The sequence below is a fragment of the Neolamprologus brichardi genome, chromosome 2 (genome assembly GCF_056152115.1).
Source record: "Neolamprologus brichardi isolate AB-2024 chromosome 2, ASM5615211v1, whole genome shotgun sequence".
NCBI lineage: Eukaryota > Metazoa > Chordata > Actinopteri > Cichliformes > Cichlidae > Neolamprologus > Neolamprologus brichardi.
In genome coordinates this window covers 34,479,530-34,500,165 of record NC_142105.1, presented here as the reverse complement: position 1 = coordinate 34,500,165, position 20,636 = coordinate 34,479,530, and the positions used below count along the sequence as shown (strand labels likewise).

At 43.7% G+C, this 20,636-nt stretch overlaps 1 protein-coding gene across 4 annotated transcripts in view; it reads left to right on the top strand.

The window, feature by feature from the left end:
- The window catches only part of atp8a1 (ATPase phospholipid transporting 8A1), a 109,728-nt gene that overhangs the window by 86,282 nt on the left and 2,810 nt on the right, over positions 1-20,636 (top strand). For all 4 annotated transcript variants that reach the window (XM_087851791.1, XM_087851789.1, XM_087851792.1 and 1 more), the window contains 7 exons: positions 2,238-2,316; positions 3,347-3,408; positions 3,627-3,683; positions 3,950-4,057; positions 14,631-14,719; positions 15,082-15,174; positions 17,078-17,169. In XM_087851791.1, coding sequence (XP_087707917.1) covers positions 2,238-2,316; positions 3,347-3,408; positions 3,627-3,683; positions 3,950-4,057; positions 14,631-14,719; positions 15,082-15,174; positions 17,078-17,169 — 580 coding nt within the window. The remainder of the gene's footprint in view (positions 1-2,237; positions 2,317-3,346; positions 3,409-3,626; positions 3,684-3,949; positions 4,058-14,630; positions 14,720-15,081; positions 15,175-17,077; positions 17,170-20,636) is intronic.

Genomic DNA, 20,636 nt, shown 5'->3' with positions numbered 1-20,636 from the left:
AAAAAAGGAATCATAAAAAACATTCATGTGATAGTTAGAAGCAAACGAACCTCCATTTTTGTTTGGGCCACATTTTCCAAGACTCATAAATGATGACTTGGCCAGGTCAGCAGGTTGTTTTTGCTGGCTTGTCCACTCTATTCCCGAGATATTTTCCTTGCAGCTGGCCCGAGGCGAGGCGAGAAAATCCAGCAGGAATTTGGCCCCTCGAAGCCCGTCTTTCTGCTCGCCCGGCTCTTTTGTACACAACAGATACTGTCTTTGTGAATTAAAGCTGTTTGTGTTGAGGTGCGAGAAGGGAGAGACGGAGGGTGTTAGAAACTTCAGGCGTGGCTTCAGCTGCGTCGCTCGTTCACTTTTAATTACAAATCTAGACGCCTAAACCGCCCTGATAAACCACGTTGCCCTTCGTGTGGCCTCGATGATCACAGCAGAAGTATCACCTCCTACATAGCACCATCACTTCTCTTGCATACGGTTTTCCTCAAACCTGAAACAGGAAGCGTGGGAGCAACTCTGGAAATATTTGGCTCGATATTAATTACTGGCCTTCGTGTGGTTTAGGTTCTTTTTTCATTTTTGTTTTTGGCAATTAGGATTTTGACAAAGGGCCGAATATTTGCAGGACAGACGAGGCATTCATTCAGAGCAGCAACCTGCCGGGTAACAAGGAAGAAAGGAGCCTGGTGGCTGGAGGGGCGAAAGGGAGGATCCTACTGTGACAAATGATTATGAGCAGTTATTGATTTCATTAGCATTCATTATTGTGGAGCGGAAACTGGGTTTACACTCCCACAGAGTCTGGGATTGAGATAGCTGGGGAGGCTGGTGGAGAGCTGAGCCTGCCAGTGGGAGGCTAATTGGCACAAACATGTGATTGTAACATTGGTGATCATTTAATACACATTTGACCACAGAGATGGAGGAGTGGGGGCTTGCTGTGGCTGGCCCTCGCTCAGTGTGTTGGGTTTGTGTCCACAGTGGGAGAGTGAGGTAATCCAGGATTGGGGGCGGCTGCTAAAGGACTTAGTTGGTTGATAGGAAAGATGAGGAGGCTGCAGAAAACAAGCCCATAGCGTAGATGAGAGCAGGACTCGTTCATGTCCCAGCCACATGATTTCAAGTAGCCCTACACAGTGAAACAGTGCGAATAGCTGAAGACAACATACAGGAAGTGAGTTTCAGGACGTGTCATTCATCTTTATAAGTCGTGTTTAATATTTCACTGACAGCTTTGCTGAAGTTGTTGAAAAGTGATATTAAAGAAGCCTCGAACATGCCAGTGATCAAAAACAAGCCAAATACTAAAACGTGATGTTTTGATTTTTCATGCCTGCTCCATCGGCCCTCTAACCTCGACAGACGCTCTCAGCATCCACACCAGCGTCTGTGTTAGCACAGCGGGGGAAGGCGGCACAGATACGGAGTGTTTTTTGGCAGAAAGGAGTTTCACGGCTGTTTCGTGGTACATCACCCGTTAGTGTTTTGTTTGGCCGTCGCGCAGCGTAATGTAAGTCTGAAGCGGTTTTGGAGAGAGAGACGGTATCGATGTGAACGATTCAAGTCTACACGCTTGCGTGGACGGACGCACGCGCAGACTGCGGTCCACGGTTTCCCAGCAGCTCTTAATAATCACCATGAAAACAGTTTAATCTCTGTCAGGCTTGTCAGTCTCCCCGTGTGTGTTTCTAGATTTATTTTTGCTGTTTTAAACGCTCCTGTCATTTATTACGACACCGGTTCGAATCCTCACATGAAAGGGCCGAAGCCTAATGAAATATAATGAGGAAGCCTCACGCTGGCAGCTCGTACATGTTATACAGTGTTTGTGTTGTTGAGATGAGCATGTGTATTTTTCTTACACCCACTGATTCTTTTTGTTTTATTCTCGACTTCAGGGGAAATGTGCAAACTTGTATTCGCTTTAACTACCCGTGAACACATGCAGCAACCTCTTTCTCCCCCTAACACACACACAGGATATACAACGTGTCTGTCAGCGGGGTGGCCATTCAGCGCGGAGGCCCCGACAAAACCGCCACTTAGCCGAGCGCCTGGCTGGCACAAAGGGCCCAGGTCAGGGGTCACTTGGAAAGCTGGAGCTCCCAACACCCTTTTCTCATGCTTTTTTTCCACTCTCCCCCCCTCTCCCCCTCTCTTATTGCAATCTCTTGCTGTCCCCCCTCCCCTGTCCTCCCCCTCCTATACATCCCTTCCCTCTTTCCTCTCTTTTGCAGGTCTTCTGGGCCCATTGTCTGAACGGCCTCTTCCACTCCGTCATCCTCTTCTGGTTCCCCCTTAAAGCCTTCCAGCATGGTAAGTAGCTCCCAGAGACTCCTCCACGGCTCTCGCTGGACCTGGCGCATAAATAAGGAGGACAGTCAAAGACACGTATTTTGTCTTAATTAGTTCTCTTTTCAACCATCCAGTCATGAATTGCAAACATGTGTGCTGCAGTCCGAGGGACACGCAATAACAAGCCCATGTTCATGTTTGTCCTAACGACTGAAACGCTTCAGCGTGCAGTTATTGGCACTTACTTAGCTTTGATAGATAACACAGAGCCAATCAGGAGCTTTCTCTGTGGCCAAAATGATGTTTTGATTCAAACAGAGAGCTTTGTGAGCGCAAATAACTTTATTGATCCATACAAGGTCAATTGTGCATGTTTGGCACGTTGAGATGTGTGTGGGTGTGTGTGCAGAGAGAATAGGGATCTTTGAGCCGGTAAGTCTTGGCTGGCTGCAGCTGAGGACCACACAAGCTCGGGCCTGCTCTCCAAACAAAAGGCGCCAAGCCGCTTCACTGTGACTGACAGGCTGTCAGCAAAGCCTCAGCGCACACGAGACATGTGACCAGCCGGAAGTAAAGGGAAAGGGAGCCTCTCTTTCTTTGCTGGCAGTCGCACACTGTTGACATTTTAGCGAGAGCCCAGACCCACATATGTGTGTGTGACTCACAGCTTATTTCAGTTTATTAATTTAGGAAGTTATAAGAAAAGCATCGGATTCCTTTTTAATGGCAGAATGAATTAAAATGTTGCCAGAAAAATAATTTCACCCTCTCTTTCAGCACTAAAGTAGCCAGAACTTTCTGAATATGATTAATGGACACTGCTTCACTCTTCCTGGTGGATTTACACATGCTGCCTTGAAATTAACGTTGCAGGCTCAGAGGACAGTAATGGAAGCAGCATTTGACTGTGGTTTCTACTTTTAGTTCCCTGCTCCACTCCAAGCACTTCATGACAAAAGTCACGTTGATGTACCTAAAGTATTACCCTGTGTGAAAGCTAAGAGCTGCAGAAGGACAGCTTAAAAGCCTCTGCTGCTGATTCCCTTCACAGATACAGTTTTTGGCAATGGAAGGACTCCGGACTATCTCCTCTTAGGCAACATGGTTTACACGGTAAGTGCACCGGTCTTCTTCCTGGCAGTGTTTCTGCTGTGTTACAGAGATCGGGTGTGTGAGCCAAGCGAATAAACATCAGCTATATTTCCTCGTCTTCTTCTTTTCAATTGTCTGATGATCTTTTCCAGTAAAATGCTTTCTTATTGTGAATTCAGGTATGTGTGATGAACTTCACATGATCCTCTTTGCTGAACATGTGGTTTGTGTCTCCGCAGTTTGTCGTCATCACAGTTTGTCTCAAAGCCGGCCTCGAAACCTCGTCTTGGACCATGGTAGGTTGAGTCCTCTCGTCTCTTTTGCTTCTGGCCGCTGATACCTGTGACAAATTTGACATCCTCTTCTTCTTATCGCTAAATCCCTTCATGGTTTGTTCTCGCTAGGCTTGTAAATGTAAACCAAGTGAAATGTACGGCACCTCTTTTAAGTTACCGGAGCGCATTCAGTGTTTTAAGCCCAAGGAAGTGTGATTAAAAGGGCTCGAGCTTGTAGCAGTGCTCAAATCACAACATACTTACTGTCCTCTGGTTGCTCCTAACAGTTCAGTCACATCGCCATCTGGGGAAGCATCGGCCTGTGGGTGGTGTTTTTCGCTATCTACTCCTCCTTGTGGCCCCTCATCCCTCTGGCACCTGACATGTCAGGCGAGGTAAACACACATGCACACATGCACACATCCACATGCATGTCCCAAAAGAAACTGCTGATATAATCCTCTATTATAGACACATCTGTAGCTCCTTATGATTCATTTTCTGCAGAGAGGAGCTGGTGGGAAAACCTTAAAACAGATCTTTGTAAGCAGAGCCAGAGGAGTGTAAACTGTCAGGCCTCTGGCTTGTGTTGCCTAATGACTTAATTGGGCCAATTTGCTCTGTGTTTGTGTTAAAATTTCTCCCTCAGCTCTGAGTATCCACAGGTGAAACTAAAACAGTGAGGCAGTCTGGAAGCTAAGCAAAGAGAGACACGGGTGACTGATGCCTAAAAATGTACCCGACAATCATTCAACCCCATAAACATCAATCAGATCCGTCCTGTTATCCTTTCACTCGTTTTCTTTCGTGTTGGATGCTCGTATTGAACATCACTATGAGACTCAGGCTGCTTTAGCCATCAGGGTTCATTCAGTGTTTCTCTGCTCTTGGATATCAAAGATGTCAAAGAGCTGTGGCTGTGGTTTCAGCAGATACACCTTCTGTTTGTGTGGCAACAACGTGGGAGAAAGTTGTCTCAAAGACAGAGGAGATAAAGTTGCTTTTTGTCAGACAGAGAAAGAAATGAGGGACTACACCAAAAGTTTTAATTATTCAGATATTTTGTTTACTTTTTTCCTTTGAGGACCCGGTATTTACGTGTGAATGTAACTAATGTAACTGTCACCACAGGTGGTTAATGGGAACCCATTAAACAGGTGAAACTTCCCAGTCCATTCTGGGCAGGAGGCTGAGGCGTCTTTTCATAGCGTAACAATAACACGGCAGGAAACCACTGAAAGAAAAGAGCTGCCTGCAGCAGAGGAAACAACATCTTACAATAAATGTTGTCTTTGCAGAGGTGCTGTGTAGAGATCCCTCTGCAGTTCACCTGATGTGAAACTATTCCTTAAAAACAAAAGCGGGTTTTAGTCTTGTTGACAAGTAAGAAAAACTCTGGGTTTTATTACTTAAACAAACCTTTATTAGTCCTGTGTGGCCGATTTGAGATGGATACTTGATGCATCTGAGGCCTCAGCTAACGTGTAAAATGTGACACGTTTCATCACTGTTTGATTATTTGTGGCATTTCAGACCACCTGAGATTTTTCAGGGAAAAGTTAAATGTAGAAATAAAAGGAAGAAAAATGGAAACTCAGTGCGGGTGTATTCTCTGAGTTAGTGGATTCAAACCCTCTGAACATATTGTCTCATAATAAACAGCTACAGTGTGAAGCTGAATTTAAATAGAAAAATATCTGCACAGTTATATTTTGGTAAATTAGCATGAACTTCAGAAACGGCAGCTGCGTCTGCCTGAGGAGAAAAAACGTATTTTCTGTTTCTCAGATTGAGGTTTGGGTCTTTTTTCATATTATTGCTCAGTAAATTATTATTTTTGGAAAGAGTTTGACATTTAATTAAATGGTGAAAATGAGTAACGTCTGTTAGATATAATAATACAGGCAGCAGACAGTTGGCTTGGTCTGGCAGTGAGAGGCTGCAGTAGCAGAATCCACCTACGAGCACCTATAAAGCTCACTGATCAACACAATATGTCCTGTTTGTTTAATCGGTGCAAACACGTCTCTTTTTGTACAGAGGGTACGTGCTTAATGCTGTTTTGGCTCACAGAGCAATAATCCTGCACATATGAAAGCAGTAAAATATTATTTTTACACTTTGGTTTTGGTACCGATCAAACAAATGAGATATAGCATGATAAGTGGGGATTTTTGGACAGCCCCTGCTTCCAGTCTCTACATTTAGCCAGATTAACCTCCGGCTTGTGTACATTCATATATACCACAGAGATATAAGAATGGTATCAATCTTCTCTTCAAACATTCTTCCAGAAAGCAGCATTTTCCCCAAATGTCACGCAATCCCTGTAAGAGCTACAATTTTGAGTCGAATGTCCTTCATCTCTGATCAGTTCTGTTGGGTAGATGATTGCAGGCTTTGCTTTTGGAAAGGAAGATCTCTGTGGCAGATTTTCTTTGTTAACCTTTGGACTGAAGCATCTAGCTGCATGTAGTATTCTCATCTGACAGGTTTCACCGCTGCAACAGTGAGTTTGGCTACAACAACTCCACATGTTTTGGGTCCTTGTTTGTGCGTGACACAGTAAATAACATAAGTAGGTGCACATGTACAGAAATGCTTTACCCTCACTGGGCTCAGTGTACTACTCACACACACACACACACACACACACACACACACACACACACTCACTCACTCACTCACTCACTCACTCACTCACTCACTCACTCACACACACACACACACACACACACACACACACACACACACACACACACACACACACACACACACACTCACTCACTCACTCACTCACTCACTCACTCACTCACTCACTCACTCACTCACACACACACACACACACACACACACACACACACACACACACACACACACACACACACAGGTATATTAGCTTAATTCTATCCCTGTCTGAAGCCTGCTGCTTTCATCCACACCCTGCAGCCCTTGACTGGAGACAGTGATGGTGTCCTCTGGCTGTGGGTAACTCTGCCCGGCCCTGACTCAGGGATGCCCGTATATCATCAAACAGGGACACATCTCTGAAACTCGAGAAGGAATCAGAGACACAGGCTCCACTTCCAAGACCTTGTAGCCTCTGAAGAGGAGGATCATTCACAACCCCGATGAAGCCCCCTATATTTCACCATAGCCTCCCTAATGTGTACTTGAATGTAAAAGGAAGAAGAAGCACTCTCTGTCCTTTATATCTACTCTCTTTCATGCTCTCGGCTTTTTCCTGCGCTCTCCTTTTGTTCACCCCACCCCGTCTCTGCCAGCTGAAAAACTGCCCGAGGGCCTGCAGCATAACAGACACCAGAACTCCCTTCCCCTCCACTCCTGCCTCGGCTCTCACACAACCCAGCTCACCACCTTTAACATGTTAAGCAGCGCTCGGCTTCACGAGAACCCATTCATCAATGTCAGGCAAAATATTCTTTGGACGCACGGGTGCCGGATCAATCGTCCAAACACCCTGAAACAGCTCGTGTGGTTTTCACAGGTACTCCCTGAGAATGGCTTTGTCCCAAATGATCACCTCACAGACGTCTGAAACAAATATCAAAAGAAAATGTCAGATTATTCTGTTCAGGCAGCGTAATCTGCCACACTAAGCGGCTTAGCTGCACCTCAGGAGATGTCTCATGCTCACTCTGTCGCACTGACCTGTTGCCTGCTGGCATGCCTGTGCTATCAATGCAGCCGTCTCCCTGCACAGCTTATCCCTCTCTGCTCACACCTCTGCTGTTTTCCCATTTCTGCTGCAAGCTGCAGCGAAGCATCTATCACTCAGTCAGACTCGAGTGCTTGTCATCAGCATGTGGATTTTACACTGCAACGGATTCTTCACAGTTTCTGCTCAGAGATAAGATTCAAAAGGAAAAGCTTTGCAAAGATGTTTGTTGATGTGTAGCAGACCAGGAATACATTTCTGTGCCAGCCTGTGTGACGTGGACAAGAATGAAAACTATTTCATGAGAAACAGATCAATGAATGGTTTTTATTCAGGACTGCTTTTAGTTAGTTTAACTTTAGTTAAGAGTTTGGCAATTGAAACTCTTCTACCAAACCACTACATCGCTGTCTTCAGTCATCTGTTAGCTAGGGGTGGGGAAAAATGGATACTGTGTAGCATGGTGATATTTTGTTTGCTAATAATGTATGGATACAGGGACAGCAGAAATCGATATTTTGTTACAAAAAGGTTTTTGTGCTCTGACTTCAGAGCATGTTGATCCTTTTTCTGAGCAAGAATCCTGACATTCCTTCACTGTCCAAATGTGTTTAACTTGTTTTTGGCAGCAATAAACATGACAGTTTACTTATTTTAATTTAAGACATGTTTTATTTTAATTAAGTTTAAAACTTTTTTATTTAATGTAAAATTATATTTTGTTTGAATTTACTTTCAAATTCTTCAGTTGCTGAAGGGGCTGCATAGTTTTCATAAACTGCATAGTTCAGAATAGCTATAATTGTACCAGATGGTTGATTCAGTTAAGTTGGACTAGACTGTAATACAAACCGTTCAGTTTGTCAACAATAAAACTGAAATGAGAGAAAGACTGAGTGTGAGACTTTGATATTAGAGAAAATGAATATTGATAAAGTTTACCTTTATGTACAGAATCTGAATATCGCAAAATATTTTAAAAAATTGCAATAATATCGTATCGTGCGTTAAGTATTGTGATAATATCGTATCGTGGGATGTATGGTGATTCCCACCTCTACTGTTAGCCACTTTATTCCTCAGAGTGTGCTGAAATATCTGCTCTATTTCAAGCAGTGAAGCAACTTGTAAACAGAAAATATTAATGCAGTAATGGAGGAAAATGGAAGAGCTGCAAGAGTTCAAGCTATCAGTGAGTGTGAATCAGTGTCATTTATCTAAACTTTGCTCCATGTGCATCCCAGCAAGAAGGTCGTGGGTTTGAATTGGGAACTTTCTTCGGATTCGTCTGTGTGGGATCTCTCTGGGTACCAAACACATTCACTTTAGGTCAAATTGGTGAATTAGCCACAGGTGTGAATGTGTCAGTGGTCGTCTGTTACTCTGTGGTAGCTCTGCAACAGGTTTGCAGTCTCTGTGGTCGACTCGACAGCCGTGAATCGGAGAAGTGGGAGAAAAAGGACGGATGGATGGATGTCATATTGAAAACACAAACATGGATTTTCTAAAACATTCAGTTATTTATTTTTAGTAGCTTTAAAAGTGCTTCCTGCTTTCATAAAGCACCAGTAACTTTGCATATTTGACTCTGTCATTGTATTTTATGCATTTGAACTTGCAGGGAGTCACTCATATCTGCTTATTTCAGCACAGGGTGGAGGAAACCCCCCCACCTCAGTGAAAGCTGAAACCTGTCTGAAACCGCTAATCCATCATCTGTCATATTTAGCTTTCAGTTACAGTTGTTTATTATTGTTTGCAGCATACCTGCAAAGGAATTTAAGATTTGAGTGTTCACTGCCAGATTTCCTCCAAGCGCCAAAAGTCCCGCCCGTGATGAACGCTCTTGTCTGTGGAATAAAAGTCCTGATGAGCTTTTCTTTACAAAACAAACACAACAGTGCAGGGAAACACGCAGTCATCAGCTCTGACTGCAAAGTCTGTTCACAGATTAGAATTATTGTCACAATCCCCCAAACCTGTCCTATAACTGGTATATCTCCTGACTATTGAACTTTTTTGAAATGTTAGAAATATTATTATTAATGATTGACAAGCAGCACAACACACATTTAGTGTAATCACCTCATTAAATGTACAGTAAGAGTAAAGTTATTATTAATGCCACATGTGGAGTTGGCTGTGAGACGGCTGAGTGTTTATTAAAGTCATAAGTTATATATTTCTCTGTTTTTCTTTATTAAGCAACACAAAAATAACACGGAGTCGATGAAAAACACAACAGAGGAAGTTGTTTGTTTTCCATATTCTGCATTTTTTGGGTGGGTGTGTCTCTGCTGATGACAGAAGCAGTGGACTTTTCTTACTAAGGCTGCCTGTTCGCCGTGTTATTGGCTTTGTTGGACGATTCTTGCGTTTCTACCCTTCTGTTATCTGATTGCTAGCTATGCTTCCATAACAAGTCTGAACTTTGTATTTGCACAAGAAAGGCCGCTGAGGGTTGAAACCACACTTGGCCAAATACATACTTTCATCTTCAATTTCCCTTCTCTCCTTGAAGCCGACGAGTACGTTGGTGTCCGGTCAGGCAGAGGGAAAAAACATAGATGCAGACTGAAGCCGAAGACGGGATGTAGCATATTAGTCTAACCCGTCTCCTCTCAGCCTACCTAAAAGCAAAAAAGAGAGAAAAAGTTAAACACAGAAGCTCTGTGTACTCAAACAGCCACTGTCTGAATATTAGCATCTCTTGGATGCAGCTGCGTTATGAAGTTGCCTTTTCACAGTCTTGTTTGCAGAATCCAGAGCATATCTCGGGCCTGTGGAGTGAATAGTGCAGCAGTGGACAAACTCACATTTACCATTACAATGGCAGGTATTAGCATAATTCAAGCTGCTGAGACTGTGGGCTTTCTTAGGCACGAGCACCTGGCTGCTCATGCTTGGATCAAGGATCAAGTCTTGATGGAAAAACAATCCTAAAATACTTTTGAGTTTTCCCTTGAAGCTTTTTTCTGAAGTTACAGGATTTACGTCTTTCAATAAAGTTACATTTTTGATGTTCTGTATGTTTAAACTTTTATTTAAACCAGGTAGATTTGCAGATCACAAATTACTTTTTTTCCTGGAACCTCTTCATTCAGATTCCACCTTGATAAACAGACACAGCTCTGATTTCGTTCATGGCCCCTGATCAGCTTTGTAGGGCAGATTTTTAACTGCTTTTTATATTCATCACACTGGTTTTGCATGATGGTCCAAAATATTCCTTAATTCTGTTGTAATGGGCGTTAATAAAGCGCCTCAAACAAGCTGCTTTAGCTCCTCTGCCTTTAAGGACACCCTTCAGTCAAGTTTGTTTTGATTTGCTGCCCGTTATAAACAGGTCATCAACACTGTCCAAAAGCTACTTCTCTTACCGCCACACCGTCACCAAGTTGTCACAGTTGGGCTCAGTAGAAATGCTCATTGTCCACATTGGAAGTAATTAGCAGCGAAACGACCAGAGGCTGTAGAAACTTTGTGAATTCATTAACTTAAGTCAACTAAGAGCAAAATAACTGCTGGTGACGTAACGTGGGCGGGACAAGAGTACAGGATACTGCTGACTCATATATTAGTGGATAGAAGATACAACACAGGGTTACCAAATGAACCAGATCCAATGTCTGCAAGCGACCAGCCGTCAGCTTTGAAGCGAAGCACGATGAGTGAATGGCTTCCAGTGCGGATGGCCTAGCACAGCGGTTCCCAAACTTTTTTTGCTAGGCCCTCTTGTTTTACAAGAAAAATGTTTGCCACACACACATATTCTGCTCCATTGTGTATTTCACACCTCAAACATTTAGTAAGCAATTAAACAAATACAAGTAAACTGCAATAAATTACAGGTAGTAATAAAATAAACCACTAACTTTTTTACACTGCGTCCGCACCTACACGGGTGTTTTTGAACACGCAGCTGTTTCGTCCACGTAAACGTTTCAAATCACCGAGAATGGAGATTTTTTAAAACTCCTTTTTTGCGTTTACGTGTGGACGAGGAATAAAGAGTTCGTCACGCAACGTCAAAGGTATGTGCCTTTTTCATGTCACGCTGTGGCCACGTTATTGTTTACATGAGATGAACTGCAGAATGATGGAGACGAAATACTGTTAATCTGACTGTCTGCAGGTTTTACACGCAGTTACTGTCCCTCTGTTTACAAAGGCAGAGGCGTCACGCTGTCATTATTTTACATGTAGTTGTTTTTTTCCTGTGTAATAATGTTCAACATTGCTGTCAATACATTTTTCTCTCTGTGCAAAATGGGTTCAAAAACATAAACAGCTGTAGGATCCTGTTTGTCTGTGATTTGAGCCGAGGGAACAAATCGTGTCAGGATCAGCCTGATGTTATTTGCATCCTGTAACTTTACTGTATAAAGAGCAAACATCTCCAACATGTCAGGAGTAGTTAGTCATTACAACAAGTGTTTGTAAAGTAAAAATCAAGAATGTGGGATCCTGTTTGTCCGTGATTTGAACAGCCCAGCGCTGCTCCCGACACAGGAAAATCAATCCTGCAGGGAGACCTACCTCTGCACCTGTGCAGGTGAAGCCAAAGGGAAGATTTGCTTCACCATATTTTCTCGTCTTTGGCTCAGAGTGAAGTTGGTTTGGAAACATATTCAGCGATGCTTCATCTCCTGCTTTGCGTTTGTGTGGGCGCCCGTGCTAGCAGTGTCCAAGCGTTTTGTTTTTTTTCCCCTTTTCATCCCGCGCCCCCCCTGCAATGGCTCTGCGCCCCCCCTAGGGGGGGCACACTTTGGGAAGGTCTGGCCTAGGAGAAAATTCTGACAGTGTGAGAAGGATGAGTTAGTATGACCATCTCATTGCAACTGGTGCAACAACCAATTTCTAACCCATTATTATAATGTAGCATGTAGCAACCCAACACTGGCGCCACTGCTGAAACCAAAACAGATTTCATGGACTCGAAGTAAAACATGCAAAATATATTGTTGCGCAGCAGACACCCTGTTGTAAGATTGCCTCTGTCTGTTACCATGACTGGACCACAAGGACATCACCTAAGAAGAAAGAGCAGGAATGCAAACGTGCCACGCAGCTTATGATTCACTGCATATTTATCATATAAGGCTGAACCTCAAACCACGTTTGACACAGTGTGGCTCAAAGTAAATAACAGCAGTGTTTGCACTGCTCAGCATTTTGTGTGTGTCAACATATGTGTGTGTACGATTGCTTCTGTGTGTGGGTGTGTGGCCACGAGGGGGTCAGTGCCTGTCAAAACACACCCTCCCATGCCAGCAGACACGACTGTCTGTCCAGCCAGACAAGTTTATTAGTTTGTCCTAAAAATACAGCCCTGCTCCCCGGACCTCTCTCACCCTGTCCAGCTCCCGGGGGGCCCCTGGAATGAGACGTTGCTAGCATCTACCAACTCTGATTGTAGTATTGGAGCCTTTCCAGAAGCCTGAAGGCAAACATTTGTTGTTTGCAACTGGTCAGATCTGTTTGGATTCTTAAAATTTGGTGCAAAACTAACAAACTGAGAACGATTAATGCTGTTTGTTTAGGTCTGGCATTGCTATGCTGCTTTCTCAGAATGCAGTAGAAATGATATCAAATGTCATTATCAGAATAATTGAATTTAAACTTGAGATTGGAAGCATCAGGCCTTTGTATGTTTACATTGCTCAGGTTTAAATACGGAGAAGTATAAATATTGTTCGGTTTGAGAGAGACTAAAAGGTTTATTTTTATAAACTCTTTGATTTAATAGCTGAACATGTCTCAGGACAGCTTAAACACCCCCATCAAAAGGCACAGCAGATGAAAACAAAAATAATTAAACTGATTTAACACAAAAAAACAGTAAATGTTTCCACCGGGGCTGCGTCGTTTCAAAATTGATGTGAAAATATCTTCACAGCAATTTTCCCTCATCGTGCATTTTCAGCCTCCAGGCGACACAGAAAAGCTCCATTCATCCGTGTCCGTCTCAAACTGTAGGGAAAAAACATTTTTGATTTCCTGTCATCTGGGGTTTCCTCTCCCCCGGTGTTTTGTCACACATCAAAGTCAATTTGCAGGTAATGGCGAACAGATTAGCTAATTTGAGCAAACCTGAGCGCTTTGATAGTTCTGACACTGATTGGTGTGTGTGTGTGTGTGTGTGTGTGTGTGCGTGCCTGTGCATCCTTAGGGCCATGTCTGTGTCATGTTACAGGAAGGACACTGTCGAGGGGCCTTAGCAGTTTAAACAAGCGGCGCGTTACAACACAGGGCCGCCAGTTTTGCAGTTTGACCTGTAATGACAGATAGTTTCTCTGCAGTGGGCCAAAGCAAACATCATCCTCACACTCATAGCTTAAAGGTTGTTGCCCCCACCAGAACGACCCACTGCCTTCCCGGGACCCTGGACACAAAAAGTAACCCCATTACTCAAACATGAACATTTCTAACTTACTGTGTTTAAATATCATTTGAAGGAGTTATGTGAACACGGAGGGAATGATTTCTGTCTGAACTTTTATTCAACTCAAACTTTACGATATGTTGGAGACAATGAACCTTTTTTTTTGCATGTAATGGGGATTTCACATAATTGTCTGACATTAAGGTCAAACTGTTAATCAAGACAAGTATCTGCAGCTTATTCTACAATAACACGACTGTTCGTGCAGCTGTACAAGAAACACATGAGAAACGAGCCAAACGTTATAAACTAGCTTTCAGTTTAACGCCACTGAACAAGACGTCTTTAACTTTGGTTTTCTGGATGATAAACTGCCAACATTAAACCTGAACGCACATAATTACATACATTACACTTCATCAACACTCACTTAGATTGAGTGGCTGCTGCAGTCGACGCAGCTCAGAAGGCGTTTGTGTGTCTGCACCGACGGAGCTCTCAGCACGCCTCACGTCTCAGCTGTTTTCCTTTGGAAGAGATAGCGCTGTCTAAACAGATCACAGGTACTTCCTCCGCCCTGGAGGACCGGGAGGAGGTGGAGGGGGATGCAAACAAAAACATGGTATCATTTAGTCATGGAGGATTAACCCACACTGAGTCGGCTATTTAGACCCATCTTCTGTTTCCACAATAAAAGCGTCTTTTGGGCTGTTGTTGTGTATGTTTCGATGTGTGGCGCTGTAGAGGACGATAGTGGAGCTCCTGTGTTTCTATCTGATCTGTTTTTGTGTACTGTGACCTAAGTTTGTGTGTGTGTGTTTGTGTGTGTGTGTGTGTGTGTGTGTGTGTGTGTGTGTGTGTGTGTGTGTGTGTGTGTGTGTGTGTGTGTGTGTGTGTGTGGCAGGCGGACATGATGTTCAGTTCAGGGGTCTTCTGGATGGGCCTGTTCTTCATCCCCGTCACCTCGCTGGTTTTCGACCTGGCCTACAAAGTGTGAGTCTTCTCCCCGCTCTCCTCACTCATCATCGCTCTAATGCACATCCAGGAAATTCTTGCAGGATCTCTCATATCTCCTGAAGCAATTCCCGCCCAAGTTTTTGTCCAGACTTCCAAACGTTTCTAGCGTTTCCATTCTGCAAGTCGAGATCTTTCATTTCTGGTCTGGTTGACATCAGCCTGCTGCAGACTCGAGGTGTCAGGAGCAATTTGTAACGTCAGGGGTTTTATATTTTCTGATTTACTCCGAGCAGCTTGAAGTGGTCAAACTGGTTTTAAATATCAGCCTGTGGAGGTTCAGTCGTGTTCAGACATCTGCTGGATGATTCTGGTTTTATAACCCTTTGCTTCATTCACAGTGTGAAGAAGGCATGCTTTAAGACCCTGGTGGACGAGGTGCAGGAGCTGGAGGCGCTATCTAAAGACCCTGGAGCAGTGGTGCATGGAAAGAGGTACGGTTACACCACATTACCGCTCCTCCACTCTCGCCTTTGCAGCACGATTTTGTCTGAAAGGAGATCAAATCTATGTTTAATAAAAAGTAGATGAAGATTTCTGTCCCTACAACAACATTAAGCAGTGAGAAAATCTGTAATATTATAGTTTAAATTATTTTTCTCTATAAAAGTGTTTGTTTGTTTGTGAAGCGAATAAATTGTGCGTTATCATTCTGTGCATGTACCCACACACGTAGGAAGATTTACAGTCTTTGCTCGAGATGAATAAAGTGCTCAGCAGCACTTGTTTTTGATTTGTTTTTATATCTTTCTTTGTACCTGTAATCTTGGAGTCATTAGACATCCGAGAACATTTATCAAATGATCTAAATAATGACACTCGTAATTGTCAGCTTGTAATTCTCACTGGCAATGTCAGATTTTGGCAAGTGATGATACAGAAGTGCCTAAAACCAAGTAAAACGAGTGCCTGGCACCGGCCAAAGTCAGTTGCTTCTCCAATCAATACCACATGACGTGAAAACAACAACACCTCCAAGTGCCAAAAAGCAAAACTTCTGTCCTAAAGTGACTTTGTTTGTTTTGTTGAGCACAGAGCGTTCAAGAAGGTAAAATACTTTTTGCCCTTTGGATCAGCAACATTTGCATCTTTGCATTGTTGCTTTTGTGCAACACAACCTTCTGTTATTTATGTCGAGAAAGAAAATTGGCAGCAAATTTTGCATTCCAGCCATTAAACATTGCAAGCAGGAATATGTGAAATATTCTGTCATCAAAGTTTGTTTTGATATAAGCGATTAGTCTTTCTTTATTAGCGGATAAAATAACCAGATAACAGCCTTTGTTTTAGCTCATCTATCATAAATAAACGTCTTTGTAACATCGATGCAACTCCTATGAAATCAGATCCGGGGTTAACGCACTCTTTATTGATGTAAAGTTACTCACATGGCTCAGATTAGCAGAAAGGCGAAATGACGAATTCATGTTGTCTCGGGGCGTCATGTCTCCCAACGCTACGAGACTACGTAGTTAATGCCTCGGCTATTATTGTTCCTTTCACAAAATGTGAATCATTCCCCAGAATTGTGAAGATTATCTGGGAGGAAGAGTCATCTCTGTCCTCCCGAATCCCTCCAAATGTTGTTAATCCCCGCGGTTCTGCTGCCAGCAGTTTTCCTGTGTGCAGGGGAGAAATCTTCAAATTGCTGCTAAATTGCGGGAGTTTGACTGTAATGTCAGTAATCGTGTCATACGAGAGATTGTCTCGTTTTTTGGGGTTTTTTTCCTCCCCCCACCCAAATACTGAACGTCTCATTTCCAAACAACGGTCCTGCTATATTAAAGCCACACATTACAGTTGGTATCAGCTGAAGCAGGTCCGCTCTGCAGCCAGCAGCACAGAGCAGATCAGTGTGAGATCTGTGGCTGACTGAAAGTGATCCTCCTGCCTGGACGCTCTCCCAGACCCAGCAGGCTGCACACACACACACACACACACACACACACACACACACACACACACACATCCGGATGCGTACAGAAGCAAACGTATAGTGATAACCGCTCAAATATATAAATGAATTTTTGCAGTAATGCTTGCAGGCAGCCACGTGCGTGCACACGCAGACATCTGTTGTTGCAAACAGTTGTTAGCTTTACAGGAAGGCCTTTTGGCCACGCTGCTGCTTCAGATATTCCTCTCACAACATCGCTTTGTTCCTCTTTCTGCGTCTGCACAGCGATGTTTCCCTACACGGTGTTTGCACCAGCAGGTATAGCAGTTGGCAGGTCCCTGCACTCTGGAGGGGCTTGGACAGCCTTGATGCATGGCTCATTAAATGTGCCTGTGGTGCTCAGCAGGCTGCTAACACTGAATATTGCTCTGTGTGTGCAGTTTGACAGAGAGAGCCCAGCTCCTGAAGAACGTCTTCAAGAAGAGCACCGTGAGTCTGTACCGGTCCGACTCCATGCAGCAGAACCTGCTCCGTAAGTTACCCTCAAACCTTCTTTTCTTCGTTCTTTCTCATCCTCACTCGAGCTAGCTTAGATTTATTTCCTCCCAGATATGTTCTCTTGTCAGCTTGGACAGATCACAGTTCATAATTCCTCCTCTGACACATGCTACAGAGCGTCTTCTCTTTCATCCTTTGGGACACAGCAACACTCTTTCCACTTCTTTTCACATGTAGTGTAACCAGGTGCAGATCAGTAGTCGTGCCTGCAAATGGCCCCAAAGTTCCCAAAGTCTTGAATTAAACTTGTTTTCCATTTGAGTTGAACTGCGCATTATATTAAACTTCTTTTTTCACTCATCTGAAAAGCTATTAGTGAAGTTTCCATTTAAACTGAGCTGTTAGTTCACAGATTTATGGCTTCAGTTCAGTGTCTTTGTTTTATGCTGGACATGAACAGTAAGTCAACATTAACATAAGTAAACTCAGCTGACCTTGAACCCGTGTGCTTCAAGACTGAAGTCAAACACCTGAATCATCCAAATATCAGTCGGTAATGAAAATTCATTACACCGTCTCACCGACCGTTTACGTGGTGCTCAAGATTTTTTAACAATTTAGAAATTTTAAGGGAAAGCCGGATAAGAGGCAGAAACAGCTGATAATGAAGGTCTGGTGTGCAGATTTGCAGTGACTCTGTGTGCGTTTGTGTTTTGTTCTTTTCTGTCTTTTGTCTGATCAGTTTGTTTTTTGTTTGTCTCATAGGTGGGGATGAGACCGTTGTTGTGTGATACCTTTTTAAATCCATTAGTCAAACCTCACCCTGTTTACATCTCCAGCCCTCCGTAGCTTCCCGGTAGACACCGCTCTTCTTCCTTCTCGTTGTGCACTTCCTGTCCCTCGTGTGCCTTCGTGTGTGAGTTAGCTCAGTAGAACGAGATAACGATGAAATGATGAAATGTTGCGCTTATTCCCCCCCCACCCCACTATGCACTCGTCACAGCGGGTTCCTTTGAACTTTCCCGCTGGCCTCCGGGTACTGAGCGGGTCATTTGACACCTGAAGGTGAGTCAGGGGTCAGAGGTCAGAGGAGATCCTGTAGGAGAGTTTAGCACAGTGCTGCTTTTACGCAGAGGATAACACTTTTGGGGCAGATGTAAATTCTCATCCTGTTTCCTTTTTGTCACGTGATTCATTTTAAGTCTGACGTTGTGGGAAATGTGCTTTTTTTAACCTTTACTTGAAGATTGTTGCAGCTCTCATATCTGTCTCTTCACTCGGTGCCTGTTGTTGACAACCATCAAGGCATTGTGCGTTTAATTCATCTGTAAACTATTTCTGCTGCACAGTGGACGTGACCACCGTGACGCCGCCCACTAGTCCCGACTGAGGCCTTCGTTTTGGTCATTATGTTGGTTTTTGAAAAGGCAAATTGTCAGAATTGCGTTAAACACGGTCAAGTTTGAGTTTAGGGACAATTAGTGGTGAGGAGACCGAGCAGAGTGCTTCACCCTCACTTCACTGTAACTTCAGATGCGTGATTCACCTCCAGCACAGTTGTCAGAGTGGAAAATATATCGTGCATCTTCAAAGTATTCACAGCGCTTCACTTCTTCCACAGGTTGACATGGTTCAACCTTCTAGCAAAATGGGTTCGTTCTTTTTTGCAGAACTTGTTAAGCTCTCTTCACTTCTTTGAGATCCAGAGATGCTCAGACATTCACAGAGGGTCCCAAAGCCACATGGTAGTCTTGGCTTTGTGCTCAGGGTCTTTGTCTGGTTGAAAGATCATCCCAGTCCCAGGTCCACAGTGCTCTGGAGCAGGTCAAGGAAGTCTCTGTACATTGCTGTATTGGTCTTCCCCTCAATCCTGACTGGTCTCCCAGTTCCTGTTGCCAAAAAGCATCCTCACAGCATGATGCTGCCACCGCCATGCTTCCCTGTAAGGACGGTACTGGCTCGGTGATGAGCGGTGCCAGGTTTCCTCCGGACATGGCGCTTGGCATTCAGGCCACAGAGTTCAATCATCGTTTCATCAGACCAGAGAATTTGCTTCTAAAGGTCTGAGAGTCCATCAGATGCCGTTTGGTTCTGGTTGGTGGAGTTCTGGTTTTTCTCTCCACACAGCAATGCTGGAGCTCTTTCGGAGCAACCACATTGGTCTGGCTGAAGCCTTCTGCTCGTTCACATTGGCCGAGGGGCCAGCTCTAGGAAGTGTCCCAGCCTCAATGCAATCCTGTCGTAGGATGTACAAACAAGTCCTTGGACTTTGTAGCTTTGTGCTCTGACATGGACGATCCACTGTGATTGTATACATTATAGACAGACGTGTGCATTTCCAAATCATGTTCAATCAACTGAATTTACCACAGGTGGTCTTCAGTCACGTCGTAGAAACATCTGAGATGATCAGTGGAAACAAGATACAGCTGATGTAATCTTTGAGGCTGTGGATGCTTATATACATGTTACGTTTTTACCTTTTAGCTTAAAAACTTTTCAAGAATTGAAACTTTATTTCACTGCATCGTTTTGATTGTGTGATGAATTCTCAGGTGAAAATGATCCTTTTTTGGAGTAAGGCTGTAATGTGACAAAATGTGGAACAAGTGGAGCTCTGTGAATACTTTGCTGTTAACAGGCTGTAAATTTGGGCCGTTTAAAGAGGAATGATTCGCTTTGAGTTCAGAACAGCAGCTGACTTCATTTTCAGCCCTGCAGGTTTCCAGAGGTTCCTGGTCACAACGTAGGAAACAACTTAGAAACTGTTTATCGTGCCTTACAGAAATCTAAACAGATATTTACCACAGTGACTCTAATGTGAGAGAAGCTCAAATTGGAGCTGGCTACGGCCAGAAGCTTCTGAACTCATAACGACTGCAAACAGGATCCAAAGCTTGCCTGGCAGACAGGTCAGATGTCGTTGGGCCTCACAGAGACCAATGGTCCAACCCTGTGGCAAACACAGGTTCAAACAGATGGCAGTGGTCACCTTTACCTGCATTTTTCAACTTTCATTACCAGCTGGAAGCTGATCGAGTAGTTTGCACGTGACTGCAGAGAAGTCAGGGTCTCCATACAAACTGACAGGACCTCGGACAAACTGTGTTGCCAACTCCTCAGTAAGGAAAATCGCTATTGGCTGTCCTAAAAGTCGCTAGAAGTCGCTAAATGACGTCATCACCTAATTTGCATAATTGGTCATGCTAATGTAATTGTAACCTAAGCTGCTGGAGAGAGAAATAACATCATGGACGAGACGTAAAGTGAGCAAAAAACGTCCTAAATGCATTTAGAGTTTATTTAGAACTACAAATTAAATTTCTTTTAGCAATTATTGTTTTTTGTAATGTCTCTCACGTCTTTTTTTAGCGACTTTTTTTTTAGAAAACAAGTCTAAAAGGGGGTCTGAAAACTCGCTAAATATAGCGACAAAGTCGCTAAGTTGGCAACACTGGGGACAAACTGTTAGCAATCAGAGCAAACACAATTTTAGACTGT